This window comes from Schistocerca serialis, chromosome 1, assembly GCF_023864345.2.
Source record: "Schistocerca serialis cubense isolate TAMUIC-IGC-003099 chromosome 1, iqSchSeri2.2, whole genome shotgun sequence".
NCBI lineage: Eukaryota > Metazoa > Arthropoda > Insecta > Orthoptera > Acrididae > Schistocerca > Schistocerca serialis.
In genome coordinates, this window is record NC_064638.1 from 565,264,622 (window position 1) to 565,286,198 (window position 21,577).

Genomic DNA, 21,577 nt, shown 5'->3' on the forward strand with positions numbered 1-21,577 from the left:
GCATCTCCTCTGTTCCAAAATAAATGATGAGATGACGGCCCTTTATTGCCATATATGTGGATTTTGTTTTTCGCGGTGACATTCTTGAGTAAATGCTTTACGGAGTTCTTGCTGCGTCATATTTGTCAGCCTCGAGCTTTCGAGGACTTTCTTAGTTGAGATCGTCAGAATATTTGCAGTTGGTTGTTGCGTACGTAAGTTCACCGAATCCATACGTATTATAAAAATGTATGTATGTATATATGTTCACATCTCTTCCTAAACCATTAAACGTAATCACAATTGCGAATATGGACAACAATCAGCTGTAGAATGGAATGACGACAATGAAAATTTGTGCCGGACCGGGAAATCGAATCCACATTTCCCGCTTACCGTGAGCGGTCGCCTTACAATTTTGCTACCCGCACACGATTCACAGCCAGATCTAAACTTGCATACGTCGTCAACCAGGCGTCTACAACCTGAACTCGTACATCTACTATGCATATTCCCGTACAGACGAGACATTTACTTGAAAGTCGCTTGCCCGGTGTCGGCGGATAAACACGGGACGGTAGTGCCTGTGTTATTCTAAATTACAGCACTGCGTCGACTACAGCCGTTATGAAATATATTAAATGTAATCGCAACTGCGAATTTGGACAACTATCAGCAGTAGAATGGAATGACGACAATGAAAATTTGTGTCGGACCGGGACTCAAAAGCGGATTTCCCGTTTATCGTGAGAGTTCACATTTTCATTTGGCTATTCGTGACGACTCAGACCAGACCCATAATTCCATACGTCGTCAACCATATGTCTACGGTCTGTACTCGTACATCGATATACAATATTCCAGTACAGGTGGGACATTTTACTTGAAAGTCGTTCGCCCGGTGTCGGCGGACAAATTCGACATTGCAGTGCTTGTGTTATTCTGAATTATGACACAAAGTTCCTTTGGACATGCTTGTCTTCCTAAATCAATGGACCGATTTCAACCGAACGTGGTACACATATCACTTACTGTCTGGAAAGAATCGCTCTAGGGATAATAGCCAAGTTCCTATAAAAAGGATAAGGGTGGGGGTAAAAAAGAAGTGTAGCCCATGATGCGTGAATACCCAGACTTTATCCACCCAGTTTTTGAGAATGAGAGCCTTACTTAGTGACTTGCAACAAATTTTACACATAATTTCAAATCTTTACGAATCTTTTACTCGCTGACAGCACCCCCATAAAAAAGTTTATCGCTTAATACATTTTCGCTGTTCATGCAGTAAAATTGCCGCATCATGCATGATATTTTAATTTATTACTTCTTTACTACTAACTCTATTGGCGCCACATCTTTCAGATAGCATAAACAGTTACACTTTATATACCTGCAAAAGCTATATCACTATATGGCTTTCTCTGCCTTGTGATGACTGGGTGTTGTGTGCTGTCCTTAGGTTAGTTAGGTTTAAGTAGTTCTAAGTTCTAGGGGACTGATGACCATAGATGTTAAGTCTCATAGTGCTCAGAGCCATTTTGAACTATATGGCATTTAGTTCAGGAGTTATGCCGCCACAAACAATGAACTGCGTGAAAACGAAACCGCAGGGCGAAATTCGCTGGAGATACAAGCGTACCTTGTATACAAATATGAGTGAAATCACTGAAGAGCAAAAGAAACTGGTACACTTGCCTAATATCGTGTAGGGCCCCCGTGAGCACGCAGAAGTGCAGAAACACGACGTGGCATCGACTCCACCAATGTCTGACGTAGTGCTGGGGGGAACTACACCATGAATGCTGCAGAGCTGTCCATAAATACGTAAGAGTATGAGGGGGTAGAGATCTCTTCTGAACAGTACGTTGCAAGGCATCTCAGATATACTCTATAATGTTCATCTCTGGGGAGTTTGGTGGCCAGAGGCAGTGTTTAAACTCAGAAGAGTGTTCCTGGAGCCACTCTGTAGCAATTCTGGACGTGTGGGTTGTGCATTGCCCTGATGGAATTGTCCAAGTCCGTCGGAACGCACAATGGACATGAATGGATGCAGATGAAAGACAAGATGCTTACGTACGTGTCACCTGTCAGAGTCGTATGTAGACTTACCTGGGGCCTCATATCACTCCAACTGCACACGCCCCACACCGTTACAGAGCCTCCACCAGCTTCAATAGTTCCCTGCTGACATCCAGGGTCCATGGATGCATGAGATTGTCTCCATACCCATACACGTCCATCCACTCATACAATCTGAAACGAGACTCGTCCGACCAGGCAATATGTTTGCAGTCATCAACAGTTGTTGATAGGCCCAGGCTAGGTGTAAACCTTTGTGTCTTGCAGTCATCAAAGATGGACGAGTGGGTCTTCGGCTCCGAAAGCCCATATCGGTGATGTTCCGTTGAATGGTTCGCACGCTGACACTTTTTGATGGCCCAGCAAAGAAATCTGCACCAATTCGCGGAAGGGTTGCACTTCCGTCAAGCTGAGCGATGCTCTTCAGTCGTCGTTGGTCCCGTTCTTGCAGAATCTTTTCCAGCCGTAGCGATGTCGGAGATATGATGTTTTACCGGATTCCTGACATTCATGGTACACTCGTGAAATCGTCGTGCGGGAAAATCCCAACTGCATGGCTATCTTGGAGATGCTGTGTCCCATCGCTCGTGGGTCGACCATAACACCACGTTCAAACTCACTTAAATCTTGATAACCTGTCATTGTTGCAGCAGTAAGCGATCTAACAACTGTGCCAGACACTTTTTGTCTTACAAAGGGGTTGCCGACCGCAGCGCGGTATTCTGCCTGCTTACATATCTCTGTATTTGCAAACGCATGCCTACACCACATTCTTTGGCGCTTCAGTGTATGTTAAATACATGTGACAAGTGCATACACGGGTAAAGCCATGGGTAAAATGTTCTTTCTAAATCCCTGGATCGATATTAGCCAAACTATCTTTAAACGAATAATGTGGGGGTAAGAACCAGCAACCTCCGTGTGGGGGTGATAATCTGGAGAGAGAAGGGGGTGGAGGAAAAGGACAGACAGAGAGAAGGTGGGAAAAGATGGACACAGATATGGCGGAGGACGAGATGGACGGGGGTGGGGGGAGAGAGAAATGAACAGAGAAAGAGAAGGGGAGAAGATGGGCTGAGAGAGGGGGAGGAGGTGACAGAGAAAGCGGGAGGGGCAAATGAACAGAGAAAGGGAAGAGGGAGGAGGAGATGCACAGGAAGAGTGGGCGAGAAGAAATGGACGGAGAAAGGAAAGACGAGAAGACGGACAGAGAGGGGAGGGGGCACAGAGAGAGAGAGAGAGAGAGAGAGAGAGAGGGGGGGGGGGGCAGGAGTAGACGTACAGGGAGAGGAGGGAGGAGGTAGACAGAGACAAGGGTAGGAAGATAAGGACAGGGAGAGGGGGGAGGAGCAGGTAAGAGGGGCCTGGAACAGATAGACAGCGAGATGAGGGGAGGAGACGGACAAAAGGGTCTTGAGCAGATGGACAGCGAGACTGGGGGGGGGGGGGGGGGGAGAGATGAACGGAGAGAGAGACAAGGAAGACATGGATTAATATAAGGTTGGAATATATACATACTCTGGCAATGCCGGGCACTCGGCGAGTTATGTTACACACACATATTACACTCAACAATAACCCATAAGAAATGTATCTGTTACAACTCATACTGAACGAAATTAACATACATGTGGCCGGCCGAAGTGGCCGAGCGGTTCTAGGCGCTACAGTCTGAAACCGCGCGACCACTACGGTCGCAGGTTCGAATCCTGCCTCGGGCATGGATGTGTGTGATGTCCTTAGGTTAGTTAGGTTAAAGTAGTTCTACATTCTAGGGGACTGATGACCTCAGAAGTTAAGTTCCATAGTGCTCAGAGCCATTTGAACCATTAACATACATGCATAAGTTTGCACCGCAGAGTACGACTATATCAGATTTGGATACACTACTTCATAAAATGAATTTTGCTTATCCATCAGAAACAGTCCACTTTCACTCAGAAGAGATCTGACGAGTGTGAATCTTCTCGTAGATGCATTGGTCGTCTAAAGCCACAAGCAGGAGAGCATTTTCCTTTTTTGTAAAATGGCACTCAGGCAGTTCCGGAAAATTTAAAAACGTATCATCACCGTCTCTGACGATGCTCTCTGCAGCAGGAAACGAAATATTAGACACAAAATTATACTTAAGAAGATGACGTAAGTCGAAAAATTATGTGTTATCAAGGATAGAATCCATGGTGAGCACGAGCGACGCTTTTTCAGTTTTAAAAATGACCATTAGAGTGTGCTATTGAAATGTGAAATTACTAGTGTTTCTAAATATGCCATTAGTTATTATTAAAATTATGACAGCCAAAAACCTTGTCCATAGTTTGTTTACGGTGAATGATTAATGAAACAGCGTAAATGGAAATTTCACATGAATCTTTTCGATGGCTAATTTTTTCGATTTTCGTACAAGCTTAACTACATTGCCTCGAATAGTTTCGTTGATCCATAATCAAATACCTTCAGAAGAGACTGTTTACAACTGATTTGCAAAATTTCGCCATGATCATTCCTCTGTCACCACAAGATTTCGTGAAGATCGACCAAAATGCACACCACGATGGAAGAGGAGCGCCATGTGTCTTACCGTGAAGTACGGGGATCCATCGAAATACCGAAGAGGATAGGACATTCAGTTTAGCATGAACATTTAGCTGTGAAAAACGTCTGCTCCCGATGGATTTCGCAGGATTCGCCGAAGCTCATAAACAATTGTAACGAAACGCTTAAAATATTAGACCGAGGAAATGCAAAATCCATATACAATATCGTAACAGGAGATATATTTGCTAAAGTGCTTTTACAGTGTACCTAGCTCTTCAATATCAGTCGTCATAGGCAGCCGGGTGATAATGTATGGTAGCCATTGACAATCGTCCAATCTTATAATCTTGGTTGTCACAAATATGTAACTTTATTCAGAATACGTCACGATTTCCTAAGCTGTGACTAGATTTAGCGAAACAAACCGCCGCTTAGAGTGCCAGAGGCACAACTGTAACATTCCTATACAGGACGTGTCACAATTAGCAGTGGCCGCTTGGGGCGACAAGCTGAGAGGGACACACAAGTGCAAGATTTATATACAGTGTGTATCGGAATTAGTAACGAAAACTGACAACGGCGAAAGGCTAAAAGTAAAACGAACGAGCAGTAATGAAATTTACAGTCTTGGCTGTCTCAAATATGTGGCTGTTTTTTTACGAATATGTTACATTTTCAAACGTTGTGGTTAGGTTAGAACCTAATAACTCAGTTAAAAAAACTACCTGCCCACTTCATTTATGAAGCAAAGGAAATTATCAACGAACAATATCATCGTCTACCAACATCTGACTCACAAGTCACTTCCCATAATTCATCGTACAGTTATTATATGCACGGCGCATTGGAAAGCCGAGTACACCATAAGTGCACTAATCGTAGCAGTCAACTGTCTGTGCGCTCCAAGATAAATCACCGAGAGAGGTGGCCCAGTGGTTAGCACACTGGACTCGCATTCGGGAGGACGACGGTTCAATCCCGCGTCCGGCCATCCTGATTTATATTTTCCGTGATTTCCCTAAATCGAACCAGGCAAATGCTGGGATGGTTCCTTTGAAAGGGCATGGCCGACTTCCTTCCCCGTCCTTCCCTAATCCGATGAGACCGATGACCTCGCTGTCTGGTCTCCTCCCACAACAACCCAAGATAAATTAAAACCAACAAATGCGGCTCTCTCGCGAAGTACTTGCATGAAAATGATCATCTGTTTCTGTGCTTACACTGAACATGACGCAAAACATTGTTTTATGGACTCGGGGGATAATTCATGCTGAATGGTGTACTACATATAATACGTTCGCCCCAGGTCACCGATGCAACCAGAAACACAACCGCAAACACCGCATCGTTCATCATAACAATGCCAGCTGCCACACAGCATTTCAAACAACGGGTTATTTATGAAATTATAGTCTCGTTGGCTGTATTCATTTCATTTATCGCCCATTTGTTTATTTCTGTTCCCTTATCTTAAAAAAATTCGTGCGCACTTACAGAAGAGCCCGCATCTCGTGGTCGTGCGGTAGCGTTCTCGCTTCCCACGCCCGGGTTCCCGGGTTCGATTCCCGGCGGGGTCAGGGATTTTCTCTGCCTCGTGATGGCTGGGTGTTGTGTGCTGTCCTTAGGTTAGTTAGGTTTAAGTAGTTCTAAGTTCTAGGGGACTGATGACCATAGCTGTTAAGTCCCATAGTCCTCAGAGCCATTTGAACCAACTTACAGAAGCTGTTGAAACGTTCCACAACCATATTTCTAGCATTGGTTATAACACATGAAATATAACATAAATTTTTAAAGTGAATATTTGGAGTAACAATCGAACTTTTTGTACCAAAAAAGTTTTTCTTTCATCGTTTCTGTAAAAATATTAACACCGATCCTCGTACGACCCGCTGACGTCTCTCATTTATCCTTGGAAAGTCCATCTTCCCGCTTTTATTTGCAAAGATTTTATGGCGTCGCCGTAGAAACCTTAAAATTAACGTGGAGTTTCCTTGCGGCGGTACCAGTGAAATCTCATGGCGCCTGGCTCTCTTGCAGCAGAGAAGAGAGACCTTAAATAAACTTAAGTACATATTTATTTGATCGTTTCAGCCATCTACTGGTTACAATTATTCTTCTGTTACTGAATTTTTTTTTTTCTTTCGACAATGTTCTTTCAATCTGTGACTCACTCTTGATCACTCTTTTCTTCCACAATATTCTTGTATTTTTCTTGCTTTCTCATCGGCGGATACATCCACCATTCCCACTCTTCTTACTCTGAACCTCTCTTTCTTTCCTAAAACCTCTTTACTGATGCCACAGTTCGCTAGACCCCGATGAATTCCTTTCACCCTTGGGACTTGGGTCTTTACATTCTCCTCGCAACTCAATATCTCATTTGCAGCCGTTTTCGGTTCCATTCTTTAAATGTGCCTTCGAAAGTTAGCCTTCTGTTTTTAACTGCGATTGAGATCTTTCCAGGCTTTTCATACAATTACTCCTCGTTCGATCCCAAATAAAATGTAAACTCATCTGCTGATACGTTTTTCGACCTAAAGATCTTCCTTAGAAATCTCCTTGCTTCTTACCCTATTCCCCAGACTTGGATATCGATGCATGAAGGAATCTGCTATAGCCTTATGGAAAGAATAATTTAGAACAGTCTCCGGACATGTGAAGCACTCGGGTTGTCAAAGGTTCTTTCGGGAAATTTGTTGATTGTTTTCTACTGCTTCAACTAGTTTCGTTGAGTCAACGCTCGCACTGCGTAAAATAGCGAAACTTGGCAGTCGAGAAAGGCGGCAACGCAGGCCGGTAGAGACCACGGGCGATCGTAAAGAGTTCCGAGAGCGGCAGCGGAAATTCCGCGCAGGCATCGGCATTCGTAGCGCGGGGCCGCATCCTCCGGCTCGTGCGTCACATGGGACGCAGTCGTCAACGCCGCCCTGTGAGCGTCACAGCTGCTGGCGCCACCGGCGACACGCGCCTACGTGTCTCTGCTGCGGGGATTTCAAACCACGAACCAGCCTGCCCTGCTTCCGCCCCCGTCTCTCCCCCTCCCCTGCCCCCACTCCCACCTCACAGTTCTCAATCTAAGATGGATCGAATGGACTGTTTGAAATTCACTCCGTCTCGATGTAGAACTCCACTCTTCAATAACTGGAAATCAGGAAGAATGGTTCCTAGTTGGGAGTATTTGGAAGGGGATTCCTAGTTCGAAAATTTGCCTTGCCTTGATAGTCGATGGTGGCAGCCTCGCTTGATTTTGGCTCGGATGTGCACAACAGTTCCATTGCATACTGTGTTAGATATTAGATGACATTCTGTCTTCCCCACTTAAAAAAGACTATAATTAAAATTCCTGGATGGAAATTCACATAAAATATGGGGAAGGCAGCCACCTACCTAAAACACAGACTCACACACACACACACACACACACACACACACACACACACACACAGGCACCCCAAACATACATGCTTGCAGTAGCAGTGAAACCGATGCAAAAGTGGTTCAAATTATGATGACAGTCCTGAATGAACAAAATATTTAGCCATCTTCTGGTTCTCTCTTCTATCGATTTTGGAAGAACTCAAATGTGCATATCTGCAGGTACCTATTACCCAGAAAATTTCAATGCCATTTTTGGAACACTTAAGAGGCATCTAAATAGAGACAGTAAGCAGTATTTTATCTTCCAATCAAGTGATTTAATGAATGGCTTTTTCTTTCTCAATCAGAGTGTTATATGAGTCATATTAGTCAAGTGGGATTTATATATATTTAACATTGTCCCACAGAACAAAACAAGGCTGGCAACCCTAAGCTAGCATTTACTAGACTGCAAGCACTCTTATAAAGGTACAATATTAGGTTTTGCACAGCATATTTGGCCATGGGATTAGTACCAAGCACCAAATGTGATGTGTGTATTATTTTTAACAGTCAGCAACTGAATGTTTCAGTAGGGAAGCCAGGGAGATACCACACACAAGATGTTTACCCAAATGATATTAAGATTGGAGTAAATTTACAAGAGTAATTTTTTTTACCAAATAAGTGGTTAGTGGAAGAAAGGGAGAAGAAATGAAGGAGGGAAAGAAAATAAAAGAAAAGTGGTTAAGGGGGAATGAAGGGAAAGGGAGAGTAATAAAAAGAGGAAGAGGGAGGAGAAGACAGGATGGGAATAGTGAGAGGAGAAAAAGGGAAGAGACAAGAGGGGAAGAGGCTCCACCCAAGGTAATTTCTTAACCAAATCATTTCTATGAAACTGGTCATTAAAGTGACTAGAGCTTAATCTGCTGGACAGTACAGAATCTGATTCAGTAACCAAAATTAATAGGTAGTCGTTTTGGGTAACTTCTAACAACATTCAAGTAACATTTCTGGTCTCTAGGAAACAAGAATACTGCCATCATTGTATTTTTCTATAGGAGCAGTACCACAATAGAGTTGACACATGAAAGAAGTAGCATTTTCAACTGGCAGAAAAAGTGTGGTATCTGGGTGTTCATTCAATGAACAAGATTTAGTACAAACAACTGTTAAGTGTTTGCTGGCCAGATTTCAGGAAATGGTGAGGGTAATGGACATATGCACAACTGAAAAGGTGTTGAAGTTTCTAGTTGAAATGGAAACTCTGTAGATCAATCCATTGATAAGAATGCAGAGGACACAAGTAGGAAGAAAAAAGGAGAATTGGTAGAAAGCAAACTGATGTGATTGGCCACTGGCTCAGAAAGGCAGTGCTCATAGGGAAGTTGGTTGCTTATCAGAAAAGGAAGAATATTCACAAACAATTCTCATATTCTCACAGGAAGATTTCAGGCAACAAACAGATATGTAAGAGGTCATTAAAGAAGGTATTTTTCCTGTGATCTCACTGGTGCACCAGACGAGAAGTACAAATATGCTCAAAGACTGATGGAGTATTGGGTCTGTGCATTAATGGTGGTAGCTAAAGACACATTTTTGAATGTGTTAAGCAAAGAGGAGGGTAGAATAACCCTACACATCTGCACTAGTAAGTGTCCAAAATAAACCTTTTGGCTGTTGATAATTTGCCAATTAGACTCATATTAGTGGTGGACTAACTGAAGCAAGAGGTGGCCACCCACTAATTTCAAGAACAGGTGCCAGCTTTCAAGCAGCTGTCCAAGGTAGGGTTAGTATAATGAAGTAAAATCTGAGGAAAGGCAAAGTAGAGTGAAACGCACCTTAAAAGCAAAGTACAAGATCCATTCTGCATACAGAAAGAAAGAGAATACTGCGTGAAGGCATATCTTTGCCCCTTGCCTCTATCCAATAGAGTATGCTGCTGCTGTTTCTTCCTGGTAACTGGAAAGAGTGAGGCACACTCCACCTGGGGGCACTGTTTCGGTTTCTGAGATTCTCTCAGTAAATTAACTTACAAGAAACACTATCACTCCCAATCACTCTTTTAATGTTTTTGATCTTTTTTTGTATCATCCACAATGAATAATATAATGGTAAAATAGTCATCAAGTAGTCATCACGATATGTAAACTAATAAAACATCAACACAAAATATTCAATGCCCACATCAAAGCACTCATGGCAGATGTAATCAGCAGAACTTACCTTCTCAGCTACAACTAACGTCAACTATCATAAAAGAAAAACAAATAAGATATGAGGAAGACAGCCAGAGGAAATAAGAAGTCAGAAAGGCTGTCAGTTCAAGTGAACAAAAAAAAAAAGCAGTAGTAGGGAACTGGCCAGCCTTACTAGGTGAAAAAGCGTGAGACTACTGTGACCTTTGCCAGCTATTGAAACTCTATGTCACAGCAAAATTAAAATTCCAGAAGTATGCATTTTCCAAATAAAAGCAGGCAGGTGGAGGGTAATGAGATGCAGGGAACATGTCCGATCTCATGCAATCTGTTCTTGGATGATGGTGGGACAGAGAATAGGCACAGACCAGGTGCAGTGAGAGGGGAACCTGGCATATCTGGGTGACTGTATGGACAGAATAAATCTGCATTTGGCTCATCTGGATTAGAAGGATTGGCCAACTATAGAGTTACCTCACCTCAGTTAATCTTTCAATACCTCCTGTTCTAGCACATTTCTTCTTTGTCCAGTATTGCATTGTAGAAGTGGTGTGTACACACTCTGTGTGGACTCCTGAATAAAGAAAGTCAAAGTGATGAGAAGGTGTTTCCTAGCAGTTTTGCAGGGAATAGACCCTCTAGTGAATGGAAATAGTAAGTGTTTGAAAATGAAAACACAGGATGCAGTAAAATAGATATTTCCCACCAATTCAAATACTTGAGCCAGAGGAATAGTAATGAAATTCTGACATTCTCTGGTAAAAATCTTCTCCAACAATTCAAGATACAATTTCACATTGATCTGTTTGGTTTCTATATCTAGCATCATTTGGATACCTAATCTTACAGTTAAATTTTGTAGGAAGGGTCTAGTAGAATGTAAAATACTTTAGGATTGAAGGAGACCTTCCACTGGAAAGAAGATGCATTGACTCATCGATAGGTGCACACAAAAGAGTTTTCCTTCTTTTGTTTGTGCCTACCAACCACTCATTGCTTCTTCTTTTGGTGAGTGGTCGCCTTTAATCCTAAAGGACACTCCTGGAAATTGAAATAAGAACACCGTGAATTCATTGTCCCAGGAAGGGGAAACTTTATTGACACATTCCTGGGGTCAGATACATCACATGATCACACTGACAGAGCCACAGGCACATAGACACAGGCAACAGAGCATGCACAATGTCGGCACTAGTACAGTGTATATCCACCTTTCGCAGCAATGCAGGCTGCTATTCTCCCATGGAGACGATCGTAGAGATGCTGGATGTAGTCCTGTGGAACGGCTTGCCATGCCATTTCCACCTGGCGCCTCAGTTGGACCAGCGTTCGTGCTGGACGTGCAGACCACGTGAGACGACGCTTCATCCAGTCCCAAACATGCTCAATGGGGGACAGATCCGGAGATCTTGCTGGCCAGGGTAGTTGACTTACACCTTCTAGAGCACGTTGGGTGGCACGGGATACATGCGGACGTGCATTGTCCTGTTGGAACAGCAAGTTCCCTTGCCGGTCTAGGAATGGTAGAACGATGGGTTCGATGACGGTTTGGATGTACCGTGCACTATTCAGTGTCCCCTCGACGATCACCAGTGGTGTACGGCCAGTGTAGGAGATCGCTCCCCACACCATGATGCCGGGTGTTGGCCCTGTGTGCCTCGGTCGTATGCAGTCCTGATTGTGGCGCTCACCTGCACGGCACCAAACACGCATACGACCATCATTGGCACCAAGGCAGAAGCGACTCTCATCGCTGAAGACGACACGTTTCCATTCGTCCCTCCATTCACGCCTGTCGCGACACCACTGGAGGCGGGCTGCACGATGTTGGGGCGTGAGCGGAAGACGGCCTAACGGTGTGCGGCACCGTAGCCCAGCTTCATGGAGACGGTTGCGAATGGTCCTCGCCGATACCCCAGGAGCAACAGTGTCCCTAATTTGCTGGGAAGTGGCGGTGCGGTCCCCTACGGCACTGCGTAGGATCCTACGGTCTTGGCGTGCATCCGTGCGTCGCTGCGGTCCGGTCCCAGGTCGACGGGCACGTGCACCTTCCGCCGACCACTGGCAACAACATCGATGTACTGTGGAGACCTCACACCCCACGTGTTGAGCAATTCGGCGGTACGTCCACCTGGCCTCCCGCATGCCCACTATATGCCCTCGCTCAAAGTCCGTCAACTGCACATACGGTTCACGTCCACGCTGTCGCGGCATGCTACCAGTGTTAAAGACTGCGATGGAGCTCCGTATGCCACGGCAAACTGGCTGACACTGACGGCGGCGGTGCATAAATGCTGCGCAGCTAGCGCCATTCGACGGCCAACACCGCGGTTCCTGGTGTGTCCGCTGTGCCGTGCGTGTGATCATTGCTTGTACAGCCCTCTCGCAGTGTCCGGAGCAAGTATGGTGGGTCTGACACACCGGTGTCAATGTGTTCTTTTTTCCATTTCCAGGAGTGTATTTATACTTTTATGGCTAGTATTTTTATTTTGAGTGTGCAATCAAGAACAAGTGATTTGGTATTTTCATGTATTATATTAATCTGGAAAACTGCCAGTCTTTACATTTCAGGACATAATTCATATACATTTCATGTCTTTTGGTAGGTAGACAGATCTGAAATGCGTCTCACAGTTTTTTTGAGACTGATTATATTTTATTGTAATTGATCACTATTCCATGTAAACTAATATTTTAGTGATTACATTTTTAGATATGCTGGCCAATAATTTGTTTTGGACATGTGTAGGAGAGTAATGGCTATGAAGTTAACTAACTGGCTAGTCTTCTTTTTATCTTTTCAGTTTAAGATTTTTGGCTCCAGTTTTATGTTTATTCAGTCCAGGAATATTGCAATTTATTGCCATAAAACAAGACAATGTTGACATATTCTTTAAGTGCCTTTGGGAGGAAACATGAATTGAGGATGAGGTGAAAGACTGCCAAATTGTTACGTGATTGTAATGAGAGAGATTATCAGCTGAATTTCCAAAGCTGTCTAGTATTTTCTTGAGTTAATATTGGATTGGTTTCTAATAGTGCAGTTCATGACCTAAGTTCATGGCCTGTAGAAAATAAACTAATGCTAAATCACAGTAAGATTCAGTTTTTACAGTTTCTGACACACAATTCAACAAAACCTGACGTTTTAATGTCACAGAATGGGCATATGGTTAGTGAAACTGAACAGTTCAAATTTCTAGGTGTTCAGATGGATAGTAAACTGTCATGGAAAGCCCTTGTTCAGGATCTTGTTCAAAGACTTAATGGTGCCTTTTTTACTATTCGAAAGGTATCTGAAGTGAGAGATCATTCAACACGAAAATTAGTCTACTTTGCTTATTTTCATTCACCTATGTTATATGGTATTATACAGGGTGTTACAAAAAGGTACGGCCAAACTTTCAGGAAACATTCCTCACACACAAATAAAGAAAAGATGTTATGTGGACATGTGTCTGGAAATGCTTAATTTCCATGTTAGAGCTCATTTTAGTTTCGTCAGTATGTACTGTACTTCCTCGATTCACCACCAGTTGGCCCAATTGAAGGAAGGTAATGTTGACTTCGATGCTTGTGTTGACATGCGACTCATTGCTCTACAGTACTAGCATCAAACACATCAGTACGTAGCATCAACAGGTTAGTGTTCATCACGAATATGGTTTTGTAGTCAGTGCAATGTTTACAAATGCAGAGTTGGCAGATGCCCATTTGATGTATGGATTAGCACAGGGCAATAGCCGTGGTGCCGTACATTTGTATCGAGACAGATTTCCAGAATGAAGGTGTCCCGACAGGAAAACGTTCGAAGCAATTGATCGGCGTCTTAGGGAGCACGGAACATTCCAGCCTATGACTCGTGACTGGGGAAGACCTAGAACGACGAGGACACCAGCAATGGACGAGGCAATTCTTCGTGCAGTTGATGAGAACCCTAATGTCAGCGTCAGAGAAGTTGCTGCTGTACAAGGTAACGCTGACCACGTCACTGTATGGAGAGTGCTACGGGAGAACCAATTGTTTCCGTACCATGTACAGCGTGTGCAGGCACTATCAGCAACTGATTGGCCTCAACGGGTACACTTCTGCGAATGGCTCATCCAACAATGTGTCAATCCTCCTTTCAGCACAAATGTTCTCTTTACAGATGAGGCTTCATTCCAACGTAATCAAATTGTAAATTTTCACAATCAGCATGTGTGGGCTGACGAGAATTCTCACGCAATTGTGCAATCACGTCATCAACACAGATTTTCTGTGAACATTTGGGCAGGCATTGTTGGTGATGTCTTGATTGGGCCCCACGTTCTTCCACCTACGCTCAATGGAGAACGTTATCATAATTTCATACGGGATACTCTAGCTGTGTTGATAGAACATGTGCCTTTACAAGTATGACACCACATGTGGTTCATGCACGATGGAGCTCCTGCACATTTCAGTTGAAGTGTTCGTACGCTTCTCAACAACAGATTCGGTGACCGATGGATTGGTAGAGGCAGACCAATTCCATGGCCTCCACGCTCTCCTGACCTCAACCCTCTTGACTTTCATTTATGGGGGCATTTGAAAGCTCTTGTCTACGCAACCCCGGTACCAAATGTAGAGACTCTTCGTGCTCATGTTGTGGACGGCTGTGATACAATACGCCATTCTCCAGGGCGGAATCAGCACATCAGGGATTCCATGCGACGGAGGGTGGATGCATGTATCCTCGCTAACGGAGGACATTTTGAACATTTCCTGTAACAAAGTGTTTGAAGTCACGCTGGTACGTTCTGTTGCTGTGTGTTTCATTCCATGATTAATGCGATTTAAAGAGAAGTAATAAAATGAGCTCTAACATGGAAAGTAAGCGTTTCCAGACACATGTCCCCATAACATATTTTCTTTCTTTGTGTGTGAGGAATGTTTCCTGAAAGTTTGGCTGTACCTTTTTGTAACACCCTGTATTTTAGGGTAACTCTTCTCATTCTAAAAGGATATATATATATATATATAAAAACAAAGATGAGGTGACTTACCGAACAAAAACGCTGGCAGGTCGATAGACACACAAACAAACACAAACATACACACAAAATTCAAGCTTTCGCAACAAATTGTTCCCTCATCAGGAAAGAGGGAAGGAGAGGGGAAGACGAAAGGAAGTGGGTTTTAAAGGAGAGGGTAAGGAGTCATTCCAATCCCGGGAGCGGAAAGACTTACCTTAGGGGGAAAAAAGGACAGGTATACACTCGCACACACGCACATATCCATCCACACATACAGACACAAGCAGACATTGTTTTTTGATGTCTGCTTGTGTCTGTATGTGTGGATGGATATGTGCGTGTGTGCGAGTGTATACCTGTCCTTTTTTCCCCCTAAGGTAAGTCTTTCCGCTCCCGGGATTGGAATGACTCCTTACCCTCTCCTTTAAAACCCACTTCCTTTCGTCTTCCCCTCTCCTTCCCTCTTTCCTGATGAGGCAACAATTTGTTGCGAAAGCTTGAATTTTGTGTGTATGTTTGTGTTTGTTTGTGTGTCTATCGACCTGCCAGCGTTTTTGTTCGGTAAGTCACCTCATCTTTGTTTTTATATATAATTTTTCCCACGTGGAATGTTTCCTTCCATTATATATATATATATATATATATATATATATATATATATATATATATATATATATATATATATATATATATATATATATATATATATATATATATATATATATATATATATATATGGCTTCATTCCATATATATATATATCTCTGTCATTTCTTGTTAAAAATATTAGTTTATTCCCAAGAATAAGCAACTTTCACTCAGTTAATACTTGGGAGAAATCAAACCTGCATTTGGATCGGACTTCCTTAACTCTTGTGCAGAAAGGCGTGCAGTAGACTGCTGCAACCATTTTCGATAAGCTACAACTTGAATTCAAAAATCTTAGCAGTAATCCACGCACTTTCAAATTGAAACTGAAGAGTTTCCTCATGGGTCACTCTTTCTAGACTGTTGAAGAGTTTCTTCAAAAATTAAGCTGATTCTTGTTGTATTGATGATTGCATTTACTTAAACTTATGGATTGACTTTTTTTGGGTTCATAAAGATTTTATTTTTATCTGTTATTACTTCTATGTTGTCATTTCATGTATCGACATTGTCCATGACCTTGGAGATTTATTCTTCAATTTGGTCCTATGGAACTTGACATGTAAATACATAAATAAAAAATATATTTTCCACGTAATTCTGATATTATCTTGCCTTGCTGTATGTCAACTTTTGCATGATGACTAGCATGTAACTGTCACTCAGGTGCTGACACATAGATGTATTCATATTTTCAGAGTAAATGCCTAAATTCCCAACTTTCTTATGGGGTATGCTGGAAAGTAATGCCTCTGAGTTTTTATATGAAAACTCTTAATGCATTTTAAACTGAACAAGCGTTATTAATATTTTACATCTTTATTATTTATATCTACATGTTTGTTTCTCAACCTAATCACTCTGGCTATGAACACATTTCTCCCAACGAGAGATCAGTCTGTCAATATCGTTGCCGTAGAATGTTTGCCTTTGTTGACGGAGCCACAATCTCACCTCTACTTGCACTGCTTCATCACTAACTAAGGGAAGTCATCAAAGGTTTCTTTAGGTTTTAAAACAGATGAAAACAAGATGGGGATGAGTTGTGACTGTATGGAGGATGATCAACTTTTCAGCACACCCTTGAAGACTTGGGCAAGCTGTGTTATGATGTTCCTAACAAAGCACTGTTGAGAAATTTGCCTACGACACACAATATCAAGAAACAATACACAATCTGAACATAGCTAATGTTAGTATCAGATAAAACAATGTTCACCTATTCATTTTTTAATTAGATATTGCAGAAGTAGTGTGTGTTTCAACAATCCTACCTCTCCGGTGAGTAAACAGCACATTATCACACCCAGGGACCACCAATCCACAGCATGACCATAGGGTTCCATACTAACTATGTCAGGAGCTGGAGAAAGAAAAAGAAAGTATGACATGATCAATTCAAAATGAAGTACAACACACAGATACCAAATCAACAGTTCCTGAAAGCAAAACATACAGATAGACATATTTGCAATGACTACAAATTTACATGACATTACAATGAAACTAATTACTGCACTATTTCTTACACATTTTGGAAGGTGACTGTCAACAGCCATTAAGTAATGTATGAAATACAATCTAAACCATCACCTTTTGTTATTTTAAACCCAAATATCTATAGGTTTTGGTCTTGGACCACCCTCATTAATGCTATCCAAAGCTACCAATAATTTTTTGTATCTTTGGATAGCATCCGTGAAGATGGTCCAAGTTTGAAACCAGTAGATATTTGGGGTTAAAATAAAAACAGCTGATGGTTCAAATAAGCATTTTATACACTATTTTTTACAAGGAGCTGCTTTCTCCTAGACAATACAAAAGCTTTAAAGTTAACATAGAAATGAAAACAAAGCAAATTTTATCCACATTTTATCAAGATACAGAAAATAAAAAAATATTTAAACATCTTTAAGCTATTTCTTGTACCATCAGTAATGATGCAAAAACAGGAAGGAAGGAAGATCAAGGTTTAATATCATGTCAACAATAAGATCATTTAAGACAGAGCATGAGCTCAGTTTAGAGAAGAATAGGAGAGGAGAAACCATCAATGCTCTTTGAAAGTCACAGTATAAGAATTTGTTTAAAACAGTTTAGGGAAATAACAGAACATTGAAATTCAATGGCCAGACAGTGATTTGAGTTGCCATCCTTTCGAATAAAAGTTCATTGTCATACCAGCACGCCACCTCGCTCAGTGGAGTGTTGCTAACTGTGCTAAGATCATGTGAGGTGATGGCATTCTCATCATAGGTGTGACCTTCATTTAGCGGAACAACCTAAAGCTACTATGTGCATTAGCAGTAATGAAAAAGAAAAAAGAGCAAATGAAAGTTGTTAGTACTAAGATACAAGCAAAAAATATATACCAAATGATAATACAAAGTCCTACAAACAGTTAATATCTGCTTTATCAATATCACCAATCATAATAACGGTTTTGCGAGTCAGTCCTGGGTGAAAGTATGTAGCTGGGTAACTGTATGAACAAAGTGTTTGGAAATGCAGTCCAAAGGGATAAACCAGAACATAATCAGTAAGCTCATAAAGGTGTCAATGCTTCCTTTGTACACAGAAGGAACAGCACGGCTGTATCATGAGGCTCTCTCTTCATTTTCATACAAGTTATGTAATTCTTGTACAAGGGCAGTTCAATAAGTAATGCAACACATTTTTTTTCTCGGCCAATTTTGGTTGAAAAAACCGGAAATTTCTTGTGGAATATTTTCAAACATTCCCGCTTCGTCTCGTATAGTTTCATTGACTTCCGACAGGTGGCAGCGCTGTACGGAGCTGTTAAAATGGCGTCTGTAACGGATGTGCGTTGCAAACAACGGGCAGTGATCGAGTTTCTTTTGGCGGAAAACCAGGGCATCTCAGATATTCATAGGCACTTGCAGAATGTCTACGGTGATCTGGCAGTGGACAAAAGCATGGTGAGTCGTTGGGCAAAGCGTGTGTCATCATCGCCGCAAGGTCAAGCAAGACTGTCTGATCTCCCGCGTGTGGGCCGGCCGTGCACAGCTGTGACTCCTGCAATGGCGGAGCATGCGAACACACTCGTTCGAGATGATCGACGGATCACCATCAAACAACTCAGTGCTCAACTTGACATCTCTGTTGGTAGTGCTGTCACAATTGTTCACCAGTTGGGATATTCAAAGGTTTGTTCCCGCTGGGTCCCTCGTTGTCTAACCGAACACCATAAAGAGCAAAGGAGAACCATCTGTGCGGAATTGCTTGCTCGTCATGTGGCTGAGGGTGACAATTTCTTGTCAAAGATTGTTACAGGCGATGAAACATGGGTTCATCACTTCGAACCTGAAACAAAACGGCAATCAATGGAGTGGCGCCACACCCACTCCCCTACCAAGAAAAAGTTTAAAGCCGTACCCTCAGCCGGTAAAGTCATGGTTACAGTCTTCTGGGACACTGAAGGGGTTATTCTGTTCGATGTCCTTCCCCATGGTCAAACGATCAACTCTGAAGTGTATTGTGCTACTCTTCAGAAATTGAAGAAACGACTTCAGCGTGTTCGTAGGCACAAAAATCTGAACGAACTTCTCCTTCTTCATGACAACGCAAGACCTCACACAAGTCTTCGCACCCGAGAGGAGCTCACAAAACTTCAGTGGACTGTTCTTCCTCATGCACCCTACAGCCCCGATCTCGCACAGTCGCATTTCCATATGTTTGGCCCAATGAAGGACGCAATCCGTGGGAGGCACTACGCAGATGATGAAGAAGTTATTGATGCAGTACGACGTTGGCTCCGACATCGACCAGTGGAATGGTACCGTACAGGCATACAGGCCCTCATTTCAAGGTGGCGTAAGGCCGTAGCATTGAATGGAGATTACGTTGAAAAATAGTGTTGTGTAGCTAAAAGATTGGGGAATAACCTGGTGTATTTCAATGCTGAATAAAACAACCCCTCTTCCAGAAAAAAAATGAGTTACATTACTTATTGAACTGCCCTCGTAATAGACCAACTTCAGTGAACATTACAACACCCAGGAAGAATCCTCTGAATAATGCAAACTTAAAGGCTGTGTAGTGCAGTGCATCAAGAGTAAATGGGTTGGGTTGGGTTGTTTGGGGCAGGAGACCAGACAGCAAGGTCATCTGTCTCATCGGATTAGGGAAGGACGGGGAAGGAAGTCGGCCATGCCCTTTCAAAAGAACCATCCCAGCATTTCCCTGGAACAATTAGGGAAATCATGGAAAACCTAAATCAGGATGGCTGGACGCGGGATTGAACTGTCATCCTCCCGCAACAGTAAGTGACAATCACTGCAGAGATGATGTGCACAGAAGTTTATAAGCACCCTCTTTCGTGTGACCAGGAAATTCAATGTTACATCAAGTTCAGTTGAAGGGCCAATAAAGGAGGCATAAAAGTAAATAACAGTATGGTTCCATGCACATAAAGACACACTATCACTATGTTAATGAGTTCAAACAGGGCAGAATAATCAGTCTCTGGGCAATAGGATTACCATGTGTGATATGTTGGTTCATTCAGAGCATGCTGCTATTGATGCAGGTGAACAGCCAGTTATCAGTAGCCACAGGACTATGCAAAGTGATCAGTGCATGAGATGACTGCTATATTCTGATACTGGCTGTAATAAACTGTGTTACTTTCTCCACAGTGTTGGCTTGATGCTAGATAACTGTAATAGGTGTCTACATAGTTTGACACATATTACGATGGACATGTGAATTCCATTGATAACATACTGCCCTATCTGCAGTTGCTGCATGTGAGGCATATTCAACCTACGTGACCATCATCTGACGTCTGCATTGTTCAGTGGCACTGCATCACGGCTGGAAAAAACTAGTTCTGGAGACAGATGACAACAACAGTGAGGGCATTGCCAAGGCAGGTGTACAGCCAGCAGACATAAACAATGAGCTGGTTATGGAATATGCTGACAACAACATAGAGAGCACATTGACCCTGGTATTAGCGCCCATGCTATCAAAATGTTGCCAAAAGGATATTGCATATCTTCATGTGATTTCCAACCCACATTGTCGGCGCATGTGACCCAGCCAGCTACACTTTTCCAGCACTGCATACGAGGCTTGCCAGGATCATCTAGAGGTACTTTGTGTTTGGTCAACAGAGCTTTTTGGACCAAAGGAGACTTTGAGGAAAATCCGAGGTTGGGACACAAGCCATGGGGCAAATGTGATGTCTCCTTGAGCAGAGGCGACAGTGGAGGAAGTTGTGGTTCCGAACAGACACACTTGAGGTGTGCAGCAATTATAAACCCAGTTCTGGGTCGCTGCTGTGAGAGGTGGGGCTCCTTTACAGGGAAAAGGACATGGTATTTGGGATGTTCTGGGGAGCTATGAATGTGTATAGAATAATTCAGCAGCTGTTGTTCGCGCCTGACATAATGGAGGGACTCCAGCCTCAACTAGTAGTGCTAGTTCGAAAAGCTCATGTCACAAGTCAGATCTAAGATTGATGAATGGAATCCAATATCCACAATGCTGAGGATGATGCAGAACTATATGCAAGACTCCCATAGTCAACACAGGACTGAATAAGGGCTTTGTAGAGATGCAGACGGGTAAAATGAGCTACACCCCAACTAATAATACTGAGGCAGTGAAGTATAATGTGGTGTCGCCAGCACTTGCGCTTAAATTAGCAAAGGTAGGGAACCTACATCAGCTGGGAATCAAAGCTAGTCCCAGAAAGTGGTGCATCTCAACTACAAGAACTAATTGATCATCTAGGTAAAGCTCTGGATGTGGGTG

The 21,577-nt window shown here is 42.7% G+C and overlaps 1 protein-coding gene across 1 annotated transcript in view; it reads right to left on the bottom strand.

Annotated features, from left to right (window-relative positions):
* LOC126416061 (serine/threonine-protein kinase S6KL) overlaps positions 1–21,577 on the bottom strand; it is a 221,394-nt gene that overhangs the window by 122,498 nt on the left and 77,319 nt on the right. The window contains exon 8 of the mRNA XM_050083577.1: positions 17,071–17,159. Coding sequence (XP_049939534.1) covers positions 17,071–17,159 — 89 coding nt within the window. The remainder of the gene's footprint in view (positions 1–17,070; positions 17,160–21,577) is intronic.